Source organism: Panthera onca, chromosome F1 (assembly GCF_046562875.1).
Source record: "Panthera onca isolate mPanOnc1 chromosome F1, mPanOnc1 haplotype 2, whole genome shotgun sequence".
NCBI classification, from domain to species: domain Eukaryota; kingdom Metazoa; phylum Chordata; class Mammalia; order Carnivora; family Felidae; genus Panthera; species Panthera onca.
This window is the reverse complement of record NC_138355.1, coordinates 45,499,265-45,522,318: the sequence shown is the minus strand read 5'-3', so window position 1 is coordinate 45,522,318 and position 23,054 is coordinate 45,499,265. Positions and strand designations below refer to the sequence as shown.

The 23,054-nt window shown below is 39.8% G+C and overlaps 1 protein-coding gene across 3 annotated transcripts in view; it reads right to left on the bottom strand.

Moving 5' to 3' along the window:
• Positions 1 to 18,743, bottom strand: part of MDM4 (MDM4 regulator of p53) — a 42,895-nt gene extending 24,152 nt beyond the window's left edge. The window contains exons 1-3 of one of the 3 annotated variants that reach the window (XM_081791919.1): positions 18,602 to 18,743; positions 3,924 to 4,037; positions 2,378 to 2,452 (exon numbers count right to left, since the gene is read on the bottom strand). In XM_081791919.1, the coding sequence (XP_081648045.1) occupies positions 2,378 to 2,452; positions 3,924 to 4,001 (153 nt within the window). In that variant the 5' untranslated portion in view covers positions 4,002 to 4,037; positions 18,602 to 18,743. The remainder of the gene's footprint in view (positions 1 to 2,377; positions 2,453 to 3,923; positions 4,038 to 18,601) is intronic. The other 2 variants (XM_081791920.1, XM_081791918.1) reach the window with 2 other exon arrangements.
• Between the last annotated feature and the right edge of the window lie 4,311 nt (positions 18,744 to 23,054).

Here is a 23,054-nt window from a genome sequence, read left to right as displayed (position 1 = left end):
CCTGTTACATTTTTCTGGACAATGCCAGCATGTGGATTTTTTTTTTTAACAAGTAAATTTCTGGGGCACACCTGGACAGTTCAGGTTATGCATCTGACTCTTCATTTTGGCTCAGGTCATGATCTCATGATGTGTGACTTCAAGCCCTGTATCAGGCTCCATGCCATCAATGTGGAGCCTACTAGGAATTGTCTCTCTGCCCCTCCCCCACTCACGATCTCTTTCTCTCTCTCAAAATAAACATTTCTTTAAAATAAAATAAAAATTAGGAGCGCCTGGGTGGCTCAGTCGGTTAAGCGTCCGACCTTGGCTCAGGTCATGAGCTCACAGTCCGTGAGTTCAAGCCCCGCGTCGGGCTCTGTGCTGACAGCTCAGTCTGGAGCCTATTTCAGATTCTGTGTCTCCCTCTCTCTCTGCCCCTCCCCTGTTCATGCTCTGTCTCTCTCTGTCTCAAAAATAAATAAACGTTTAAAAAAATTAAAAATAAATAAATAAAAATAATAAAATAAAAATTAAAAAATAATAAATGTGTACATGATTACTACTCTCACTATACCATACTGCCTCAATGCACACATACTGAGAACCAATACTTAAACATAAAAAATTAAAGGGGCACCTGGGTGGCTCAGCTGATAAATCATCTCACTTCAGCTCAGCTTCTCATGGTTCATGAATTCAAGCCCCACATGGAGCTCTTCACTGACAGTGAGAAGCCTGCTTAGGATTCTCCCTCTCTCTCTCTCTCTCTACTCCTCCCAATCCTCAAAATAAATAAATAAACTTTAAAATAATAATATTAAAATTTAAAAAAATAAACAATTGGTGGGGGCACCTGCGTGGCTCCATCGGTTGAGCATCCAACTCTTAATTTTGGCTCAGGTCATGATCCCAAGTTAGTAGGACTGAGCCCCATGTGGGGCTCCACCCTGAGCGTGCAGCCTGCTTAAGATTCTCTCTCTCTCTCCCTCTGCCCCTCTTCCCGCTCATGCTCTCTCTCTCTAAAAAGTATAATAAATAATAAAATAAAAAATTAAGAAATTCTTTACGCACCAGAGAGGATCAAGATTCGTAATAGAGAGCTTCATGTAAACTGACTCTGTCCAACTTTTCCCCAGTAAAACATTCTCTGACCAATATGTACTTAATTTATTCTTAACCCAGGCAAAGTCTGCCATGTTATTAAAGGAGATAGCATAATTTATTATAACTTTATTGAGATAAAAATCCATACTTCAGTAATAGTTTGGAAAAAAAAACTTAGAGAACTCTACAGATACAATTTAAGATGATGCACTTAAATTTAAAATGATAAAGGAAATATGGGTATTGTAGAAAAAAATGCTTCTAATTTATTTCCTTGAAAGATCGAACAGCTCAGGAAATAGGAGTATTCTAGAAAAAAAATGCTTCCAATTTGTTTCCTTGAAAGATCCAACAGCTCAGGAGGGGTACCTGGGTGGCTCAGTCAGCTGCGTGTCCAACTATGGCTCAGGTGAAGATCTCACAGCTCATGAGTTCGAGCCCCAAGTCAGGCTCTGTACTGACAGCTCAGAGCTTAAAGCCTGCTTCGGATTCTTGTGTTTCCCTCCCTCCCTCTCTCTCTCTCTCTCTCTCTCTCTCTCTCGGATTCTTGTGTTTCCCTCTCTCTCTCTCTCTCTTTTTCTCTCTCTCTCTCTGCCCCTCCCCCGCCCACACTCTCTCTCAAAACTAAATAAATATTAAAAAATTAAAAAAAAAAAAAAGAAAACTATAATAGCTCAGGAATGCAGTGTTGCTAGTAGGTCTTAAGCTTTTCAAAAAAGTCAAAAAAAAGCTTGATAGTTTTGTTTCCTCCAATTAGAAAAGGTTAGATTTTTACCCTACTAAATGTAAGCAGTTCAAAGAGATTAACATTTTAATATTGAGTTTTTCCACTTAAGGAATTCAATTTGTTTTTCTTAAGAAAAAAAAAAACCTTTAGATGCTAAATAAGTTATTTAAATGCATAAGTGTTTAAAGTAACTCACAGTGCTCAGAAGAGTATCTGACACATTTATAATGGAAAACTACTGCATTTAATTCCTGCCTGGCAGTATATCCTATAAATCATAGACAGTGTCATTTTTTAAATCTTGTACACGCTTTGCATTTTAACTCTGAGATCAATGAATTCATGGTTAATTTTAGGTTTGGCTGACAACACACTTCAAGAGGAAATTTAAAGGAAATAATGAAATTCAATTTAGCTTGATGATCTTTAATATAAAGAAAAAGTTGCCTCTCTAGCACCTCAGAAGTAGAATTTGCTTTCTTAGGCCTGATTTCAGAACTATATATTCGTCAGCTTCTACTTCTTCGCTGTTCTTACAACCGAGAATTTTCTTTGATGGCTTACCTCTTTAACAGTGAACATTTCACCTTGTGCACCTGCTGCCTGCAAAATCTTCAAAAGTGGCAGTTTTGGTCGTACCTGACAGAAACAAAATAAACCTGCTATTTACATTTCAATTAGATTGGTTTCTGAAACCCTAAGGAATAAGAGAACCTCCTTAAATATTTTTTTGTTTGTTTACAAACCCTGGTAGAAATACTTATCATCTAATCACATACAACCTTCCAATATATAAAGTAACTGCAGATGATCAGACTACTACTTGTTACCTTCCTGAAAAATCACATTTTCAAAAGACAGGACATTCACACCTACTAGCACAGCCATAAGAAAAAGAAAAAAGGGAAAAAACAGCCTTCCACATCGGCAAGGATGTGGAAAAACTGGAACCACTGTGCACTGCTGGTGAGAATGTAAAATGGTTCAGCTGCTGTGGAAAACAGTCTGGCAGGTCCTCAAAAAATTAAACACTGAATTACCATATGACCCAGCAGTTCCACTGCTACATACGAACCCAGAACTGAGAGCAAGACTCAAACAAGTATTTGTACACCAGTGTTCACAGGTGAACAGATATGACAGGTGAACAAACAAGATGTGGTATATACATATAAGGGACAGCGACTTTGACATCCCTTGACTGACTGCAGAGTCTATCTTCAGCCACACAATTTTATTTTAAAACTTTTATGGTCAAATTTGTCTCTCTCGTCCTCTCACCACCTCTTTGGTTTTGTTTTACTGAAGGCCTCCGTCATCCTAAAGTTTCACATGCATTTCCTAAATTTTCTTCTCATATTATTTTACTTTTTACGTTTAATCTTTATCTATCTGGGATTTGTTTTTGCACAAAGTTTGAGGTCTTCATTTGTTTCCTTCCAGAGATGGACAATTACATCGAAACCATTTACTACATAAGCCACATCTTCCCCCATCAAACCCAAATTCCACCTTTATCATGTACTGAGGTACATAATACTATATATTGTGCAATATTTATGAAAATAAAACACAAAATTAAGTCTTTTTATATGTTAGAGGAAAAGATCTGGAACAAGACACACCAAAGTGTTATCTCAGAGGGAAGGGACTTTGGGGGAAGAAGGGAAGACATGGTCAAGGAGTCCCTACAGATAAATACTTTATAGATAAATACATTAGAAAACTGAATATTTTATAAGAATACATTTGCAATATTTTAGTTGCAATTTAAAACTGATTTTTAAAGAAAACAGACCGGTTAAAATGAAGTGAGAGAAACAGAAACCAAACATATATCTTGGCCCCAAATTCTCCACTGGCCACCCATACCGTAAAACACGATAATTTTCAAAAGGTACCATATTTTGAACAATCTGTAACCTCTATATATTTACTTAAGCAATAATCAATTCGAATTTTGCACACTGATACCATTCACTAGTTTCCCTAATAAGACATTTTAAAAAATAACCCTTTCTGCTCTACATAAAATCCTTCAGTCAGTAAAGTCACCTACATGCCCCAATTCAGATTTTTGAAAACTAGAAATGGCTTAAATATGATTTACCTGATTGGTTTGTTCTGCAGAGATCCTGCAAGCACTGTCAGAAGTTGAACACTGGGCAGAGGTGGAAAATGATGTCATTTTGGCAGTGAAGAAATTGCAGTCTGTTGATAAATCTAAAAGGGAAAAAAAAAACATGATGAAACCTCTTCTAAAGTAGAAAATTTTCTCTTTTAAGATTTACAAAATAGCAGCCAGCGGAAGGAAAAAGACACGTGTATCAGAGCGCCCTACAGAAATGCAATATATCCATAATGAGGTTCTTGATACCCTTCTGATCACTTCCTAAGTTCAGATCCTGCAAACAACTGAAGAGTTTAATTAAGAGTAAGAACCATCTATGCTTCCCTCAGGTGAAGCCTGAAACAGGTTTAGGCATGCTCCAACCCCCACAGTGATGATAATGAGTAAACTGTTTTAGCTGAAAGTCAAATTTACAATCATTACCTCCCCACTGCATATCAGAGTTTCAGTAACTCCTCCTCTCTTTGGACAGTGCTCAAGAGCACCCCCTGGAAGACAACAGTTGTGGAGCTGGGGGAATTACCAAGATTAAGTAATAGATTTAAGATGCCAAGAGCACATCAAGAAAAACCTTTACAACATGTTGAAACATGTCTTGGCAAGGAACCACAGGACGGTGAGAATCAAAATACTCAGCATCAGTTAAAGCAGCTTTTAACATGCGCCAAACCCAAAGAGCATAGCAACTAAATACCTACAAAATGGGTTAAGCCAAGGTGGACATATATCATCACGGAAAGATACAGCATGAATTGGAGAAAGAGAGAGTAAGGTTTAGTTAAAATTGTCACTTTCCACCATCTCTCCTTAAAAAAAGGAAAAAGGAAAGGCTATAAGGAAAAATAAACGTTTAAACAAACTTGTTTATCTTCAGGTCTTTTTTTAGTAAAAAGGTGATAAACGATCAGTGACATTTATCAGTAACAAGCCACATCAGGGGAAGGGTGAAAGAGGACTGGAAAAAAGGACAAATACTCTGGCTAAAACCAACAAGATTCCTCAATCTTCTGAGAACAAGAACACTTACTAACTGCAATAAAATATGAATTCCTCCCTCCCCCATCTGCTTCCCTTGCAACAGAATGGGAAGTCAGACAGGATAGAAGCATAATTTACAATTTTAAAGCAGCTAGCTTTTAATTAGCATTTCAAACCTTATACATAAAACACCACTCCTGATCTCTCCAAAACCTGCCAGTCCTTGTAGCTTTCTCCATTTCAGCAAATGGCAACTCTATCCTTTCAGTTGCTCAGGTCAATGACCTCCAAGCCATCCTTGATTCCTTTTTCTTTCACTACACACCCAGTTCATAAATAAATTATAAAGCTGTATCTTCAAAATATATCCAAAATCTAACCATTTCTCACCACTTCCATTATTACTGCACTAATCCAAATGACCTACCTCTCAACTGCACTACCCTCCAGTTTTCTTGCTTCCACCCTTGCCCCACTAGCTCCTAATCTCCTCCTTTTGTCTGCTCAAATGTCAGTTTACCAGGGAAGCCTTCCATGACTACCCATTTTTAAAACCACAACTCCCAACCCCCAGTCTTCCCTATCTCCTTCCCTGCCTTATTTTTCTTTACTGTCCTGGTCACTATACATTTTAAGCACTTATCATGTAAAACATAAGGAGCAAGTTTTTGTATTTGTTCATTAATAAATCCTTGGTGCCTAAGCTGACAATTACACACACTGTAAAGCAACATGATGTATATAAATATCAATAACAGTGTGGAAGGGAGCGTGGGGGCTGGCTCAGTTGGTGGAGCACCCAACTTTTGATCTTGGGGGTTTAAGTTCGAGCCCCATGATGGGTCTACATATAAAACTAAAATCTTAAAAGAAAAAAATAGTAACAGTGTGGATGGTCTCCAAAAATGGTCCCCAATGAACCACATCAATCAAAACAATACAGTGGAAGTGAGATAATGTGCCAATTCCAAGCCTCGCAGCTTCATTTTTTGTGCTTTTTGGAGGCCTCTAAAATCTGACTCCTTTACTGGAGATCACACAAAAGGACCAAGTGGAGAGTATCAATTGTGCATTTGAGCCCAGCCTTCCAGCCATTCCCTCCAAAGCACCACATATCATGGGACATTCCAGCACCAGCTGTCACCTGACTACAGCTGCAGGCAGACAAGTGAAGAACCATTCAACTCAGACCACAGAATAAATAAATAAAATGGCTGTTGTTTTAACTAAGTTGTGGTTTAGATAATCAAAACAAATGGCAGACTCACACAGAGCTTACTCTATACCAGACACATATATTAACCCACTTAATAATCCTCTGACATACACAATATTATTGCCTTTGTTTTACATCTAAGGCAAGAGATAACACAAGATAATACAATTTAGTGAACTACTAGAGTCAAGATTTCAACTCAAAAGAGTTCTGAAGTCCCCACACAGTAATTTTTGCCCATTAGACCTCAATACACAGAATTTTACAAAATGGATGTTTACGAGTTCTCTATTCCATTTATCAATCTTCTCATCCCTCACATTCCCAATGATCAATCTTTCTAGTGCTTATTTAACACTGTTTTAATTCCTATCTTATAATGAGTCTATCCAGTTAATCAAGTCTTCTCCCTGTTTTTTTCCCACTCCACCTCCTCCCTATTCTTTTTCAGAAGTGACCAGATATTCTTGGCGCTCTACCTTTTTAAGTTTTCAATGTAAATTCTAGTATAGTTAATATACAGTGTTCTATTAGTTTCATGTGTACAATACACTGATTCAACAATTCTATACATTACTCAGTGCTCATCATGGTAAGTGTACTCCTTAATCCCCATCACCTATTTCACCCACCCCCCCCCACCCACCTCTGCTCTGGTAACCATCAGTTTTATAGTTTCTCTACAAGAGTCTGTTTCTTAGTCTCTTTTTTTCCCTACGCTTGTTTTGTTTCTTAAATTCCACATTGGTGAAAGCATATGGTATTTGACTTTCTCTGACTTATTTCGCTTAGCATTATACTCTCTAGCTCCATCCATATTGTTGCAAATAGCAAGATTTCCCTTCTTTATAGCTGAATAATATTCCAATATATTGTGTATAAATACCAATCTTCTTTATCCACTCATCTATTGATGGATACCTGGGCTGCTTCCATAATTTGGCAATTGTAGATAATGCTGCAATAAACATAGGGGAGCATGTATCCCTTTGAATTAATGTTGTTGTATTTCGGGGGTAAATACCCAGTAATGCAATTACTGGATCAGAGGATAATTCTATTTTTAACTTTTTCAGGAACCTCCATTCTCTATGCCACAGTGGCTGCACCAGTTTGCATCCCTGCCCCCTTAACTCTTCCATATTCATATGGAATCATGTACATGTGATTAGTATCAACTTATCAAGTTCCATCAAAATCCCTGTTGGGATTCTGAATGAAACTACATTTAATATACAGATCAAATTGTTTTCCAATCATTAACATCATATATTTCTCTATTATTTAATTACTTTTAGTAAAATTGTGTTTCCCTTTAAAGATCTAACATATTTGTGTTAGAATTTCTAAAGCACATTTTGATATTACTGTGATGCTTTCTCTTTATGATTTTTAGTAGTTTTTGCATATATACAGAAATACAAATGACTTTCATTAATCTTTTATCCAGTCACTTGGATAAAATTTACATATGTTTACATAATTATCTTTCTTTACATAATTTTTTCTAATAATTTGTAGAAGTTTCTGTTTTCTATGTAAATGTTATATCATCTGCAGATAATAAAATCTCATTCCCTCCTTTCCAATTCTTGTGCTCCTAATTTCTTCTGTCTTCTGCTTAGGACTGTCAATACAATGTTAAATACACATTAATGATAATGGGCATCTTTGTCTCGGATTTTAAAGGAAGTGCTTCTAATGTTTCCCCATATCATGTTTGTTTTTTAACAGCTACTCTTTATTAGTTTAGAAGAGTTCCTTTCCTTCCTCATTAACAAAAATGTATCACGGAAAAGTGATTTGTAAAATATTGTTTCTGTAGCTATTGAAATGATCATAATTTTTTTTCTTTTAATCTATTAATGTGATGACTCTGGAACTTCATTTAGGGACTTTCTAGTATTAAATCCTTAGAGGGTGCCTGGGTGGCTCAGTCGGTTTGCTGCCTGACTTCGGCTCAGGTCATGATCTCACGGTTCATGGAGTTCGAGTCCCACGTCGGGCTCTGCTCTGACAGCTCAGGGCCTGGAGCCTGCTTCAGATTCTGTGTCTCCCCATCTCTCTGTCCCCCCACTGCTTGCACTCAGTCTCTCTCTCTCTCAGAAAATAAACATTAAAAAAATTAAAACCAAAGTAAATCCTTACACACCTGAGATAAACCACACTTGGTTTGGGGGTATTATTTTTTTGCACACTATTGGTACACTATTGCATTTTGTACACTATTGCTATTTTGTTTAAGTTGTAAAGTCTATATTAAGGAGTGAAATGGGTCTGCAATTTTCCAGCCATGTCTTTGTCTAGTTTGGTTATCAGGGCTAGCAGGCCTACTAGAATAAATTGAATAGTCCCTAGTTTTCTATTGCCAGGGGAAAAAACTCCACAAAATTGAGATGGTCTGGTCCTTGAAAGACTGGTAGAATTCACCTTTGAAACATAAAACTCAGTGTTTCTTTGTGGGAAGATTTTTTTTTTTAAACATTTATTTATTTTTGAGACAGAGAGAGACAGAGCATGAATGGGGGAGGGTCAGAGAGAGAGAGAGGGAGACACAGAATCGGAAACAGGCTCCAAGCTCTGAGCTGTCAGCACAGAGCCGGATGCGGGGCTCGAACCCACGAACCGCGAGATCATGACCTGAGCCGAAGTCGGACGTTTAACCGACTGAGCCACCCAAGCGCCCCTGTGGGAAGATTTTTAATCACTTTATTTTGAGACAGCACGTGCACATGCATGAGCCGGGGAAGGGGCAGAGGGAGAGAGAATCTTAAGCAGGCTCCATGCTCAGCCCAGAGCCCAATGAGGGACTCGATCCCACGAACCTGGGTTCATGACCTGAGCCGAAATCAAGAGCTGGATGCTCAATAGACTGAGCCACTCAGGCACCCCCAACCATTTTAATAAATATTAGATTTTTCAAGCTTGTTATTTCTTCTTGCATTTGTCTAAGTTTTCAAAATTATTGGCACATAATTGATGGTATTCTCTTTCTATCTGTATACAAATGCATCTTCCTTTATATTAATGATATTATATCTTTACTACCTCTTCTACTTTTAAAAATTTATTGTTGGTCATTTCCTGATCTCTTAAGACATTTAGCTTACCCCTTCTCTTATAATTTGAATACTTAAGACTAAAATTCCTTCCCCCTCCCACCCTAGCACAATTTTTAATTCAGCCCACAGATTTTGCTATATGAAGTTTTCATTACCACTCACGTATATTTTTAAATTTCCATAATTTTATAAAGCCATGAGCTTTATAGCTATGCCTATGCAGTGATTTTTCCAAATTTATGTTTTTGAACTCCTAATTTAAAAGCACTGTAGGGCAATATCATCCTCTCTGTAAAACTTATTCTTCGAAAATTTTTTTCTTTTTTAATTTATTTTTGAGAGAGACAGAGCACAAGGAGGGGAGAGGCAGGGAAAGAGGGAGACATAGAATCCGAAGCAGCCTCCAGGCTCTGAGCTGTCAGGGCAGAGCCTGACACAGGGCTCAATCTCACAAACTGTGAGATCATGACCTGAGCTGAAGTTAGACACTCAACGGACTAAACCACCCAGGCACCCCAGTTCTTTGAAATTTTTAAGGCTTTCACCTGGTCTAGTTGGTGACCATTGTATAAAATATGCTTGCAAAACTCCATGTACGTTAGGTTAAGCCTGTCGACTTTTTACAATCTTACACATCTAATTTATCAGCCTGACCTACAATTAAGAGAGATGTAATAAAATCTACTATAATGGTGGATTTGTCCATTTATCCCAGTGTGAGTTCTACCAATTCTGCATCATCTATTTTAAAGACTTTTAATCAGAGGCATGCATGCTTTAAATTGCTGTATATTCTTGGTGAACTGTCATTATATTATTGTCGCTATACTGCCATTATATAGTGATTATCGTTATGTAGTAATTCTTTCCACCCCAATTAACACACTGTCCTAAAGTATATTTTACCTAACATTAGTAAGGTCATGCCAGCTTCCTTTTAGGTTTCCAGGTATGTATTTTCTCAATCTTTTTCTTTCCATCTTTAAATGCCATTAAACCTTTGGGGTGTCCCTTGTAAAAAGCATGTATCTGGACTTTGGGTCGGGCCGGGAGGGTTAATCCACCTTGTCAGTTTTTACCTTTAACTAGTAAATTTAGTCCATTCGCTGTAATTAATATATATATGGATCTGTTCCTACCACCTTGACTTAGCATTCGTCTGTTCTACTCTTCCTATGCTTCTTTCTAATATGTTACCTTTCTTAAAAATTCTCTCTCCATCACCCTGCTAGTAAGACAAGAACTTTAGCATGATACCACCTGGACTTTAAATTCTGGAATAGATGTATTTTTCTCTTCTTTTTTTGCCTTAGCCCTTACAATAAATATCAAAGAACTATAATCACCTTTACTTCATATATCTTCTTGTAACATGTCTCAGATTTGAATCTCTCAGTACTTCATCCAGAACTATGTTCAATATGGGTCTTTGTATGGCAAGGCTTCCAAGACTTCATACACCTGAGAATATTTTTATCATTCCCCTCCTATTTAAATGAATGTGGTTGGGTATAAGATTCTAAGTTTCTCTCGGGGCGCCTGGGTGGCTCAGTCGGTTGAGTGTCCAACTTCAGTTCAGGTCATGATCCCACGGTTCGTGAGTTCGAACCCCACATTGGGCTCTGTGCTGACAGCTAGGAACCTGGAGCCTGCTTCCAACTGTGTGTCTCCCTCTCTCTCGGTCCCTCTCCCCCTCATGCTCTTTCTCTCAAAAATAAATAAACGCTAAAAAAATTTAAAAAAAAAAAAAAGATTCTAAGTTTCTCTTTAAAACTCCGCAAACACTTTTTTGTTTTCCTGTATTTAGTAATGCTGTTCAAAACTGGTTTCAATTCTTGTTCCTTGTAGTAATCTGTTCTTTCTCTCTGAGGCTTCTTTTGCTTTGTTACTTCTAAATTTCATTACAATGATACTAGAAGCAAATTTTTCCTGATCTCTCATCTTCAGCCTTCTAAGGAAACTTTCCCTCTGAGGACATTCATCTTTTTGTTTTGAATTCTAAAAGAAAACTATTTTTCCCACTATTTCTTCAAGGATGTCCTCCCTTTCCATTTTTTTTTTTTTAAGTAGGCTCCATGCCCAACGTGGGGCTTGAACTCATGACCCCCAGATCTACAGTCAAATGCTCCTCCAACTGAGCCAAGCCAGGTGCCCCCTCCTTTTCATTTTTATTTAAGATTCCTACTATTTAGGGGCACCTGGCTGGTTCAGTTGGTGGAGCATGCAACTCCTGATATCAGGGTTGTAAATTTGAGCCCCATGTTGGGTGTATTACTTAAAAATAAAATCTTTAAGGGCGCCTGGGTGGCTCAGTCAGTTAAGCGTCCGACTTCTGCTCAGGTCATGATCGCGTGGTCCCTGAGCTCCAGCCCCACATCGGCTCTGTGCTAACAGCTCAGAGCCTGGAGCCTGCTTTAGATTCTCTGTCTCTCTCTCTCTGCCCCTCCCCCACTCACTCACTCTTTCTCTCTCAAAAATAAACATTAAAAAATTTTTTAATAAAAAAATAAAATCTTTAAAAAATTAGGGGGCGCCTGGGTGGCTCACTCGGTTAAGCGTCCGACTTCGGGTCAGGTCATGATCTCGCAGTCCGTGGGTTCAAGCCCCGCTCCGGGCTCTGTGCTGACAGCTCAGAGCCTGGAGCCTGTTGCAGATTCTGTGTCTCCCTCTTTCTCTGACCCTCCCCTGTTCATGCTCTCTCTCTGTCTCAAAAATAAATAAATGTTAAAAACATTTTTTAAAAAAATCTTTAAAAAATTAAATTAAAAAATAAAATTTTTTTAAAAATCTCTATTATTTAGATGTGAGTACCTCTACATCTATTTTCCTTACCTTTTAGTTTTTCTTTTATATTTTCTTTTTGTCCTTTCCTTCTTTTGTTCTGGAAGATTTTCTCAACCTGGAGCTCTAATTCATTAACTGTATCCATTCTGTTATTTGAACCACTGCATTTTTCAACTCTACTATTTCCACTTGGTTCTCTCAGTCCCTGCTTATTCACGTTTCAAGTTAAGATCTTCCCTATTTCTTTTAGAATAATTACCAGTCTAGCTTTAAACTCTTGGTCCATCTGTTCTATTGCTTGTTCCAATGAAACTTATACATTATTCTCTTGAAATACCTGTGCTTTTCAACTGTCTCTGTTTATTTTTCCCTAGAGGATAGCAGATACCCTGACAGGCAAAGAATATGGGGCAAGGCCAGATTCCAGCCCACAAGGGCTGCAGTAAGCTGGAGTAAGGTAGAAAATAAGTACTAGGGGTGCCTGCCTGGCTCAGTTGGTAGAGCGTGCAGCTCTTGATCTGGGAGTTATAAATTTGAGCCCCACGTTGGGTGTACAGATAACTTAAAAATAAAACCTTTAAAAGAAGAACTACTACTAAAGTAGAAAGTCCCAAACACCAGGAAACCACAATCACTCTCCACCCCATGCCATCACTACCCAGATCAAAGACTTACCCTCTGTTCTCCAAGGGGAAGCAGTATTAGGATAGAATTCGGGAGACCTAAGGCTTAAGAAGGTAAGGGACAGAGAAGTGACGGTCTAAAGTCAGTCATCTCCTGTTTTTCATCAACTTCACACAAGTGTATGCTTCTGAAATGCCCTAATTCACTCTTGAGGAAAGCTGGACTAGAGCTCCGAGTCACAAGCGTAGAAAAAGGTGAACTCCAAGGTAATGAGGCAGGGGAGAAACTACAGTAGTATTCCAGCAGTTCCCTTCCCCCATGGTTTTATTCTCTTACAGCCATACCTGGCTGACTCCTGTCCCAGATGAAACACTGTCCCATCTATGCACACACACACAAGTTCAAAACAGCCTACCTCATGCATTTATTTTTCACGGCATTTTCCTATTACAGTTCCTATACGGATGACTTTGGGAGGGAGCCAGGAGTCATGCAGCATCTTGGTGGGAACAAGAATTAACCACTTGACAGGTCTGAAGAATTTAAACTTCAATAAGCCTTTCCTACTTTGCTTTAACACCCGGTAAAAAGTGTTGTGCCATAAAAAAGGCATTGCTTTAAGGCCCATGGAAGTTAAGTGTAGGACACAGTGCTTTTGATTGCAAGGCAAAGGAGGACTGAGAGGGAATGGAGACAGGAGTGGAAGGATTTTAAAATGGCAGAATAGTGGAAAGAATGGGAAAGCAAATACCAGCAAAGGCACTGTTCAAGGCATATGTGAGAAATGGAGTCAAATGACAAGCTCTGAATCCAAAGCAAGATCTTGTCCCTTTCCCACTTGGAATCTTTTTTTTTTTTTTTTTTAATGTTTATTTATTTTTGAGAGAGACAGAGAGACAGAGTGCGAATGGAGGAGGGGCAGAGACAGAGACACACACAGAATCCTAAACAGGCTCCAGGCTCTGAGCTATCAGCACAGACCCCAACGTGGGGCTCAAACTCAGGAAAGGTGACATCATGACCTAGGCTGAAGTCGGACACTTAACCGAATGAGCCACCAAGGCACCCCTTGGAATCTCTTGATTACAGCAGGGTTAGGTATTGCTACCTGCTCCTTACATGAGAAAGCTCAGCCTTAAAGAAGTCAAATAACTTGCCCAAGTCTAAAGTTTATCCTTTTCCACTATGCTACCAGTTAGTAGTTACATTCAGTTACTCAAACCAGAAAGTCAGAAGTCATTGTGTCTCCCTCTTCCCCTGTTCTCACATCATGAAACCTGATCAATTTTAACTTCTAAATCTTTCAAAACCACCCTTCTTTTCATCTACATGACCATTTCCCCAAACCAAAAAGTGTTATTTTTCGCATGCATCACTGAAATAGATTCTTAACTGGTCTAACTGCCTTCAAACCAAACTCCACACTACAGCTAGAAGGATTAAAAAAAAAAAAAAAAAAAAAAAAAAAATTAAACAAAACCAATCCTACAGTGCCAAGCCCTGCTCCATAGCTTGCTATTGCTCTAAAGATAAATACAGAACCTAGCCCCAGTCTTGCCAGTCTTTCCTCTTGTACCTCATGTTCTTCTCCATGCTCCCTGCACCTCACCACACTGATCTTTTAGTTTCTCAGAGCATTTACTTCCTGCTTCAGGGCCTTTGCACACATCGTTCCTTCATTTATAGCAGTGTGAGTTCTGCGCAAGACTAACTCATCCTAGACCTTTTAGTCTCAGGTTAAGCATCACCTCCTCAACAATCATTAATAGATGCTAAACCATTAAAGTAAAAGGCTGGGGGAGGGGGAACTTTAAAACACATGGAGAAGGCTGAGAGCACTTGACCACTGACAAAACTCTCTAAAAGAGCATCATTCACACATCGTATACTTCCTGATGTGAAGCAACAGGAAGGACCTAGAAGCTCCGACCTCCTACGAAGTATTCCTGACAAAAAAACAACGAAACAAGCTTCTAGATCTAACTACTAACTACATGTTTGTAGGAAAACTGGAGAGTAAAGGAATAAGTAATACCAAAAGCAAATAATTACCCAAACCCAGATCATGGGAAATTCTACAGGATCTCTGGTGGCGGAATACACTTAAGGGGGGAGACCATCATAGAGACTTAAAAAACATAAACCTAACACAGCGTGTGTATCTTGTTCATTCAGGTCCTGATTCAAACAAATCATCTGTAAAATGCCATTTTTCCCTAAACAATCATGAAATTTTGAGTTACGTACTAGGTTAATTAAGAAACTGTTAATTGTAGTAAAAAGGCACTATGGTAATTTTTTTTTTAAATCCTGACCTGGTAAGATATACATCCTAACATATTTAAAGGTAAAATGACACACTTGTGATATGCTTTAAAATATTTCATTAAAGGGGGCACCCGGGTGGCTCAGTCAGTTAAGTGTCCGAATTCACAAGCCCCACGTCAGGCTCTGTGCTAACAGCTTAGCTGTGTCTGCCTCTCTCTTGGCCCTGCCCCACTTGTGCTCTATCAAAAATAAACATTAAAAAAATTTTTTTTAATTTCATTAATGGGGCCCCGGGGTGGCTCAGTCAGTTAAGCATCTGACCCTTGATTTTGGCTCAGGTCACGATCTCACTGTTTGCGGGATGGAGCCCTGCACGGGGTTGTGTGGAGCCTGCTTGGGATTCTCTCCCTCCACTTTCTGCCCTCCCCCACTCACTCTTGCTCTCCCTCAAGAACGTTTTAAACAATATTTCATTAAAACGTTGAGAAAAATAGAAAAAATATTGAATTAGAACAAGAGGTTTTACTTTATTAAATGGTATACACCAAATGGAAAGAAATCACAAACATTGTTTATTGCCTGCATCTTGAAAAAACTAGTAGTCTTAGGAAACACTCCAGTTCCAAAAAAAAGAATCTACATCACTAATTGGTACTGTTTTGGCTCTCTGGAAGTTTGTTTCTTTACAGCTAATAATGAACCTCAGGAAGGAGTATAAAAAGCTGGAAAGAATTTGCCTACTTTTAAATGAACGAGGGAACAAAGTCCTTTTTGCAGTTTTTTCTTGCTTTCAAAAAAACTCTCCCTGGAACAAAGTGATGGTTGCCAGAAGGGAGGAGGTGGAAGGATGAGCAAAATGGGTGAAGGGGAGTGGGCAATACAGGCTTCCAGGAATGGAATGAATAAGGCACACAGATAAAAGGTACCACATAAGGAATATAGTCGATGGTATTATACTAGCGTTGTATGGTGATATATGGTAGCTGCACCTGTAGCGAGCATAGCATAACATATAGAGTTGTCGAACCACTACACTACACCTAAAAGTAATGCAACACTGTGTGTTAACTATATCTCAAGTTAAAAAAGAAAATAGGAATTAAAAAAAACCAAAAGGACTCTTCCTCAAGAGAGATGTGTTTATTGAAAAGGAAGTCATCCCACCACCTTGGTCCACAACACAGCAGAACTAGGAACAGCCCAGGGCAGGCCAAAATACCCTGGTTTTTCAGTGCATCTCAAGAGTGAAGGACTGTCCCACACGGGTCTATAGAGCTGACTCACAAGGCGTTTTCATTTCCAGAAACTCACTCCCCTCCCCTCACTGGGTATGTGTACATCAGCTTCCGTGATCTGTCTCCAACTTACTCTCTCCGTTCCACCTCGATTTCCACTTCAAGTTTTCACTTCCACCACTCAGTATCTACCATGATGAATGATGAACTCAGTTTCTTGAATCCGTAAGCCCTTTTATCACTCACCTCCCAGGTATTTTTAGTACTGAGTTTTTCAAACTACAAGTTGTACCCCAGTTGGTCTTAATCCCTCCCCTCTATTAATGAAACAGAACAGAATAGAAAATAAAAGTAAATAACAAAGGTTAAGTTTTGTTTTGTGGAACCTGCTTCTGTTATTGAAAAAAAGCCAACACGACACAGTTAAGCACCTTTGTATCAGGCACTCTTTAAAGCACTTTTTTGCAATAACTTACTTAATCCATACAGAAATCCTACTAGGTAAATATATTATTGTCCGCACTTCAGAAGAGGAAACGGAGGCAGGGAAGACACTAACTTGCTGAAAATCGTGGTCTTAGAGCGCAAGCACTCTGGCTGCAGAGCCAGAGCTTAACCATTCATTACCCCTCCTGTGTGTACTGGGTCACAACATAAAACGGTTTTTTTTACTGGGCATCATTGTTAAAAAAGCTGGAAACCCACTGCCTTGGCGCTTGTCCTTTCTCCTCTTCTGTGATCTATTTTCTACTCTTGACAATTCTTATTCTACCCAGGTCAAAAATCACTTCCTTGGTCAAGGCCTTCTGATTCTCCAAGGGAAGATGTCACCAGAGCACCTCTATTACCACTTAGGTTTTTATCGTGTCCTCTACTGGACTGAAACCACAGAGGATCAAAATTGTCTTACTCATCTCTCAATGATAATGCAAGCCTGGTTTCAGCCGACATGTAGTCCAAGAGATTCCTACACCTCATCTTCAAATTTCTACCTTTGAAGACAACTGTGATTTTAAGACTGAATTAAAGACTTCTTGTCAGAAGTTAGCAGGAATAATCATTCTTAATTCTTTAAAGCCCTAAGGGCCTCTACTAAACAGTACTGTCTGATTCTCTTTCAACTACATACTTGAAAGTAATAAAAACAACTTAAAAAAAAAAATAACAACTACTGTTCTATTCAGATGTTGTTTCAGTTCTTACAAAGTCTGCTAGGCACCTACAAAGGTCAAGTGTGTAGCAAGAGTATACTCCTACATAGTTTGCAAAACAAACAACGGGCCAGGAACAACCTAAAACTCCATCCATGAGGAACTGATGAGGAACAAAATTGTTGTACAAACTCTATAACGCAATACTGTGCAAATATTTAAAAGAAAGCCTTACACGTATATTGGATGGAAGGTGTCCCTGCTATCATCTTAAAAACGTAAGGTGCATACACAATACGTACAATGTGACCCCACTGTTGTTTAAAAATGTGAGTACTGTAGGGAAAAATCAGGACGGATGTTAACATCAAGCAGTTAACAGCAGCTAGCCTGAGGAGAGACCCCGTTAGGGTTGATGAACAGTTAAAACTGTACACACTTCTGTATTGTGTGCATTTTTTTTAACTTCAGGCACTTACTTATTTATTTCAAACAACGAAAATGTGTGATCGTAACCGGTACTGTCAAACAAAATCCTGTGAAATAAACACTTTTAAACTCAATTGCCTTTTCGTATCAAGAGATTCCTGATAGAAGGAGGGAGAAGACAACACCTAAACCAAAAGGTAGTAATACTTCCCACCAAAGGCACCAAGTACGTTTGACAGATACTTGTTCAGCGTGAAGGGGCTTCCTCACCAACACAGAGATTTCCTAATGACGGGGCAGAGCAATAGCATCCTCTCCGGGTGTCGCTTTAAGACAGTGGTTTTCAAACTTCACGGTGTACAAAACTCAGTTGGGGGGTGCGCTGATGAACATATATATTCCGGAGCCCCATCTCCGGATGTTCTGCTTGGGCGGGTCTGGGTGTGGCCCCAAAACCAGCCTTCTTCAAACAAGCACTCGAGTGCATCGGGCACAGATGGCGCGCAAGCCCTTGAAAGTTACTACCTTCAATTCTTGGGACACCTCAGTGTCACTCTTCCCGCCTCCCTCTGCGCCCATCTCTTTCCTCCAAAGGGCCTCAGTATTTCTCCAATTTTGCGTCCAGTTAAAAACATCGTCGACCGACGATTTCGATTTCCGACTTGTAAACCAGCCGGCCGAACTGCAGCAAGCACGTCAGTCTACCTCCATTTTTACCTTCCGCGGGGCCTCAACGCAGAACCCTTCCCCCACCAGCCCTTCTTCCGCCCGCGCCGCCACCCACGCCTCAAGCTCCACCCGCCCGCTGCCCCGGCTCCGAGGCCCGCCGAACTGGCCGTACCGCCGCCCGCTCCCCGCCTCCCAGCCCCCAGCCGCCCGGGACCCGGCCGCCGAAACCCAAGAGCCACACCTTACGGCCGCTCCATGAGTCGCTCCCCCGCCGAGCCCGGGGGGGGGGAGGGGGCGTCAGTCTCAGGCCCTAAGGCCTCAGCAGCATTTTGAAACGGCGAGTAGTGAGGGCGCAACTTCCGGCCTCCTGAACCCATCTCACACCAGGGCTTCCGGTGAGGCCTCCGGAAACCATAGAGACGCCACTGGAGGGCTAGAGAGGCAGAAAGACTGCGGTGTCCCCACCATAGAGTAGAGGCCAGGCCGGGGAGAGAGTCGCAGGACTTGGAAGACTGAGTTGTGAAGTTTCAAGAGAAAACGTTTGAGGAGCTCGCAGAGTCTGATGGTATTTACAGATGTGTCCTAGGACATCAAAAATCGAGGATGGAAGAAACCTAATAGCGTAGTCAGAGGAAGCCTTCCGCTCTTCCAAAAAACACCACTTCCTCTGTTTCTCAAAGTTAACGTATTCATTCTTATTCCCCAGAGATAGTGGCTGCAGAGGGCAAACAGCATCTTAGTGTTGTCGCTCGTTGGGGGAAATAGAACTAGGATATACACGAATAACAACAAGATATGTGATAAATGCTGGAAGAGGTGCAAAGAACGAGGGAGGTGGAGCTTCTTTGGATCAGCAACCCGGTCATCGAGTCCCAATATAAAAGCTCCTGCCACAAACCTCTCAGGTTGGCCAACTTCCACCTCAGAAGGTGCCAAATGGTATTGTCTCTCCCAAATACCTCCTCTCATTGATTTCAGGATGATTCTAAATATTAGAGGATTTTCTGAGCTGAAGTATGTTACTTTGCGGTTTCCGTTGGTTTCATTTCTACACTTGGGAGACGTAGAGTAAGGCTTCATTCTTTACCATATGAATACTGTTCAGTCATTTGAAGACAGTTACCATGTCCCATCTCTAACCCTGTGCCTTGTTCTGCAAGCTAAAAATCTCACAGCCTTCAACTATTTCTTACTTGACATGGCTTCAAGCCACCCTGGTCACCATCTTCTGAACAAGTACCTGTTTGTTCTGTTTAAAATGTGGTTCCCAGAACTGGGTACAAACCCATGCTAAATAAAATAGGGCAATGGCACCCCCCCCCCCTTAATTTGCACATTGCACCTTGCTCTATTTCTGGCATAACCTTACGCAGAGCTGGAGATCTAGGTCTCTGCAAATGAGCCGAAAAAGTAATGCCTTTTCACAGTTGCTCTGAAAGAGCTTGAAGTCAGCAACCACCTCTCTCAAAAATTAGAGGGGAGGGGCTTTTTTAGGTGAACCAGTCTCCACTGTTTCCCCTCTCTTTTTATGCAATCAATTTGAGTGCTTTTTTGGTTTAATTCCCAAATAGGAGTTTGTTTTGTATCTTTCAAATAGTATCCGGTTAGTTTAGGTCTCTTCCTATTGCCTCCTGGACTCTTGGGATTATGATCCTGTGATGCAATTCATTTTGTTTAAGATAAACATTTGTTGAACACCTACTGTGTGCCAAACACCAACCTAGAAGATTCCAAAACAAGTAACACCTGGAATCTGTCTAGTGGAGGACTCAGACAGTCCAGGTAAGGAGAATGTGGGTCTACAGCCATACCGCCCTGAACGTTCCCAATCTCATCTGATCTCAAAAGCTAAGCAGGGTCACGCCTGGTTAGTACTTGGGTGGGAGGATGTGGTAAATGCAATGCTTGATGAGCTGCACTTAACCATGCCTGGAAGGTTGAGAGGGATTAGTTCTTTTACATTTTGCAAAAATTTTGATTAAGATCTTTAACGTGTCTTCACTGAAAGTCTTGATAAATACGCTGAATAGGACATGGTTAAGAATAGAGCGTTTCCTGTCATGGTTGATATTAATTCGTGATTAATCATTCATCCTTGAATGTTGTTCTTAAACCACAAATGATTCTACCTACTTGTGGTCAATATCTGGACACATTTTGCTATCCTTTCCCAAGGACTTCATAAAACTTCATCACATGACTTGCTCTAATGAAAATAAGCCATAACTATAGCATTTCTTCTGCTCATCAAATGCACTTAAAAAGAAAATGAAATTAGCTTAAGCTCATAACTAACTCAGTGATCCTCACTTCCTTCCCTAAGAACTATACTCAAAAACTGTTTATTTAATAAAGAGACAGGAAACCTGGGTTTAGTCTAGCTATTTCTAGAAACCAGAAAGTTACACAGTTCTACAGTTTCCCAGTCTGTGAATAAAATGGCTAAATGAGATGATTTTTCTAGAGTCCCTGGTAGTTCTAAAGGAATTGGAAGTCAGCATTATTATAGCCTTTCTTAAAAATTCATAATGAGCTACTTCACACATACAAAAAAAAGTATAAAGAAGAATCTAATCTTTTCCCCGTAACTCTTCCTTTTTTTTTTTTTTTTTTTTTTTTTAATGTTTACTCATTTTTGAGCAACAGAGTGCGAGCAGGGAGGGGCAGGGAGAGAGGGAGACACAGAATCCGAAGCAGGGTCCGGGCTCTGTGCTGTCATGACCCGAGCCGAAGTTGGACACTGAACTGACTGAGCCACCTAGGCACCCCCGCCCCCCACTTTTCCTAAAGAACGATACTTTACCTGTTACAAAAAGGTTTCCTATAGTAGTCCCATCTCCCTCCTTCAACTCCATAGGGAACCACTATTCTGAATTTCGTATTTACCTCTCCCATGCACTTCTTTAGACCTTTAGGATTTATATATGTATATATTCCCTCAGAATTTTATGCTTTTAAAATCTTTGTAAATGGCATCAAACTGTATGTATTCTGCAACTTGCATTTTTTCCTCATTGTTTGTGAAGTTCCACCATGTTAAATCACATATGGTTAATTTTCAATATTGTGGAGTAATACCGTATCGTAATATATTAAATTGTAGAATTAATTGCAAGTGTGCTTCTCTAGGGCTGGCATCGCAGAATACCACAGACTGGATGACTTAAACACTAGAACTTTGTTTTCTCACAGTTCTGGGTGCTAGAAGTACAAGATCAAGGTGTTGGCAGATTCGGTTTCTTCTGATACCTCTCCTTGGCCTGCACATGGCGTCCTTCTTGCTGTGTCCTGACCCCTCGGTCTGTAAGTTGTCTGTGCCCTGATCTCTTCTTATAAGGCCACCAGCCATAATGCATTAGGGCCCACTCCCATGACCTCATTTTACCTTAATCACCTCCGTAAAAGGCCTGTCTCCAAATAGAGTCACATTCTGAGATGCTCAGGGGGTAGGACTTGCACACATTAATGGGTGGGGGGCACAACTCAGCCCATAATTGTAATGATCATACCACAATTTTTTATTCACCTCCTCCTTTGATAAATACTAAGGTGTTTCCAGTCGTTTACTGTTATAAACAGTGCTGCCATCGACATTCTTGTACTTGTGAACTCCAGGGAGTAGAATTATTGGGTCACAAACACATTGTCAATGCTGTCAGATCATAACACAGTGCTCTCCGAAGTGGTTGTGGGAATATACACTCCTCACGAATGTGTATAGGAGTGTCTTGCTCCATATTTTTGCCAACCCTTGGTATTGTCAGACTATTAAAAAACGAACCTGATAGATGTGAGAATTTCTTATGGTGGTTTGATTTCTGTTTCCATGATTAAGAGTAAGGTCGAGCATTTTTTCGTATCTATTGACTACGGTTACTCACCTATGAATTGCCTGTCCATATCTTTTGCCCATTTTTCTATTGGTTAGTCTTTTCCTTGTCCATTTGTAGGAGTTCTGTATATAATCTGGACATTAATCCTTCTTGATTATTATGTATTACCAATCTTCAAATCTATACCTTGTTTTCAGTTTTTTAATGTTGTCTTTTGATGAACAGAAGTTGTTTTTTTTTCAGAAGTTTTTTTAATGAAGTCAGATTTATTAACTATTTTCTTTATGTTTCACTTCCTTTTTTTTTTTTTTAAAGAGATTCCTCCCTGTTTGGGGGTCATAAAGATACTCATATATTTTCTCCTAAAAGTTCTAAAGACGTCCTTTTCACATATAAGCCCTTAGCTCATTTGCAAGTGATTTTTGTGTATGTTGTAACATGGGGATCCAATTTTACTTTTTCAATTTGAAGAATAAATACATGTCTCTATTACTGAATCTGTAAACTGAATATGAGTCTATCTATAGTCTCTTGAATTCATCGTTTCTTCCTAGTTAACACAATCATTGAAGATTTTGTAGAAGAGGTTTCATTTGAGTGGGGCCTTAAAAAATTGAATAGGATTTTGGGGGTTGCCTGGGTGGCTCAGTCGGATAAGCGTCCAACTTTGGCTCAGGTCATGATCTCACAGTTCATGGGTTCGAGCCCCGCATCAGGCTCTGCATTGACAGCTCAGAGCCTGGAGTCAGCTTCCCATTCTGTGTCTCCCTCTCTCTCTGCCCCTCCACCTCTCGTCTCTCTCTCTCTCTCTCTCTCTCAAAAATAAATAAACATTAAAAAGAAACTTTAAAAAAATGAATA